A 2,289-nucleotide genomic window follows, 5' to 3' on the forward strand; every position below is an offset into this window, starting at 1 on the left:
GTATACACACACACACACACACATTTTTTTCCCACTTAGTTTTACTACCTAGAAGAATAGATTGTTAGACCGTTGCCTGGATTTCCTCCCCCAAAATGGAATATGTCAAAAATTGTAGCCCACTGAATTCAGTTCCCTTCTTTTGAGTTCTCATACTAAAGATCTATAATGCATAAAAATGCCTAACTTTATTATACTTTATTTATTTACACTTTATTTTCAAGTCAGAAAGTCTAAAAAACCCATAGGGAACCCAAGTCCAAAGGGACACTTCAAACTCATCTGATTCAACCCTCTCATTTCCCATTTGGGAAAATGAGAATCTGGAGAAATGACTTTTTCAAAGTCTCCAGCAAGTTATGAATGGAGCTGAAGACAAAACTCAGGCTTCTGACTCCCAATCAGTTTCTACTTTATTATTAGATTGATTCTCTTTTGGTCAACAAGCTTAGAGCATACTGATTATCCTAGGCTGACTTCCTCTGAAAAGTCTTTGCCTAGCAGGTGGCTGGGCTTTAACTGGGTGTTGTTTAACTTGGTGCTGACTGTTTGTATGATCTTCTAGGAAATACCCACTCTTACAATAACAAACAAAATCTAACTGACCACAGGATTCTTCTTTCCTTTATGCAGGAAGCAGGCCTATGGCTGTAGGAAGGAACAACACAATTGTGACAAAATTCATTCTCCTGGGACTTTCAGACCATCCTCAAATGAAGATTTTTCTTTTTGTGTTATTTCTGGGGCTCTACCTCCTGACATTGGCCTGGAACTTAAGCCTCATTGCCCTCATTAAGATGGACTCTCACCTGCACACGCCCATGTACTTCTTCCTCAGTAACCTGTCCTTCCTGGACATCTGCTACGTGTCCTCCAGTGCCCCCAAGATGCTGTCTGACATCATCACAGAACAGAAAACCATTTCCTTTGTTGGCTGTGCCACTCAGTACTTTGTCTTCTGTGGGATGGGGCTGACTGAATGCTTTCTCCTGGCAGCTATGGCCTATGACCGGTATGCTGCAATCTGCAACCCCTTGCTTTACACAGTCCTTATATCCCACACACTTTGTTTAAAGATGGTGGTTGGCGCCTATGTGGGTGGATTCCTTAGTTCTTTCATTGAAACAATACTCTGTGTATCAGCATGATTTCTGTGGGCCCAATATGATCAACCACTTTTTCTGTGACCTCCCTCCAGTCCTGGCTCTGTCCTGCTCTGATACCTTCAGCAGCGAGGTGGTGACCTTCATAGTCAGTGTTGTCGTTGGAATAGTGTCTGTGCTGGTGGTCCTCATCTCTTATGGTTACATTGTTGCCGCTGTTGTGAAGATCAGCTCAGCTACAGGTAGGACAAAGACCTTCAGCACTTGTGCCTCTCACCTGACTGCTGTGACCCTCTTCTATGGTTCTGGATTCTTCATGTACATGCGACCCAGTTCCAGCTACTCCCTAAACAGGGACAAGGTGGTGTCCATATTCTATGCCTTGGTGATCCGCACAGTCAATCCCATCATCTACAGTTTTAGGAATAAGGAGATTAAAAATGCCATGAGGAAAGCCATGGGAAGAGACCCCAGGATTTCTCACGGTGGACCATTCATTTTTATGACCTTGGGCTAATGTTTATAATGAAGCTGTGAGCTGGGTCAATTGTGCAGACATTTACGTAATTTTAAACTAGTTGATCTATAGAATGAATTGTGTGAATCAGGTTTTTTTCTCTAATTCTTAAGATTTCACTAATAGTTTGCCTGTTGGTTATTAGAAAACATTTTGGCCATTGTTACTTTGTAAAATGAATAGCATTGTATAGTTTGAGATTTTAAATGCTCTACCTAGCAGAAAACTTCACCATGACAAAAAAACATCCTGGAACGTCAAAACAGAGTTTGTATGTATAGGAGGAAAATCATCGAAAAAATGTTAGTCCAGCATTTAGTGTGGTGATCTTTAAGGTACAACATGGTATAATGACCTGAAGAGGATGATGCTTTTTCTAAACACAGTTGCCTTTCCCTCTTCTGAGATTCTCAAATGGTTTCATTAGAGCTCATGAAAACACAGGGCAGATACCTTCCCGTGTTTCAGAATCACGGCCATAGGAGCCCCTGTGACTGATGGGAGAGTTTTCATACTCTTTAGATGCATTAAGGCAAGAATTCTGATTTGGTCCTTGATATAATTTGGATATTTGTCCCCACTCACATCTCATGTCTAATTGCAATCTCCAGTGCTGGAGGTGGGGCCTGGTGGGAGGTGTTTGAATCCTGGGGATGGTTCCCTCATGGG

General features: G+C 41.9%; 1 protein-coding gene across 1 annotated transcript; it reads left to right on the forward strand.

Annotated features, from left to right (window-relative positions):
- Positions 1 to 549: 549 nt before the first annotated feature.
- Positions 550 to 1,620, forward strand: LOC100435187 (olfactory receptor 5A2). The gene is given in 2 exon segments (XM_002821741.4): positions 550 to 1,127; positions 1,129 to 1,620. Coding segments are annotated over 2 exon segments (975 nt in total). The 5' UTR covers positions 550 to 644.
- The last annotated feature ends 669 nt before the right edge of the window (positions 1,621 to 2,289 follow it).

Source organism: Pongo abelii, chromosome 9 (assembly GCF_028885655.2).
Source record: "Pongo abelii isolate AG06213 chromosome 9, NHGRI_mPonAbe1-v2.0_pri, whole genome shotgun sequence".
NCBI classification, from domain to species: domain Eukaryota; kingdom Metazoa; phylum Chordata; class Mammalia; order Primates; family Hominidae; genus Pongo; species Pongo abelii.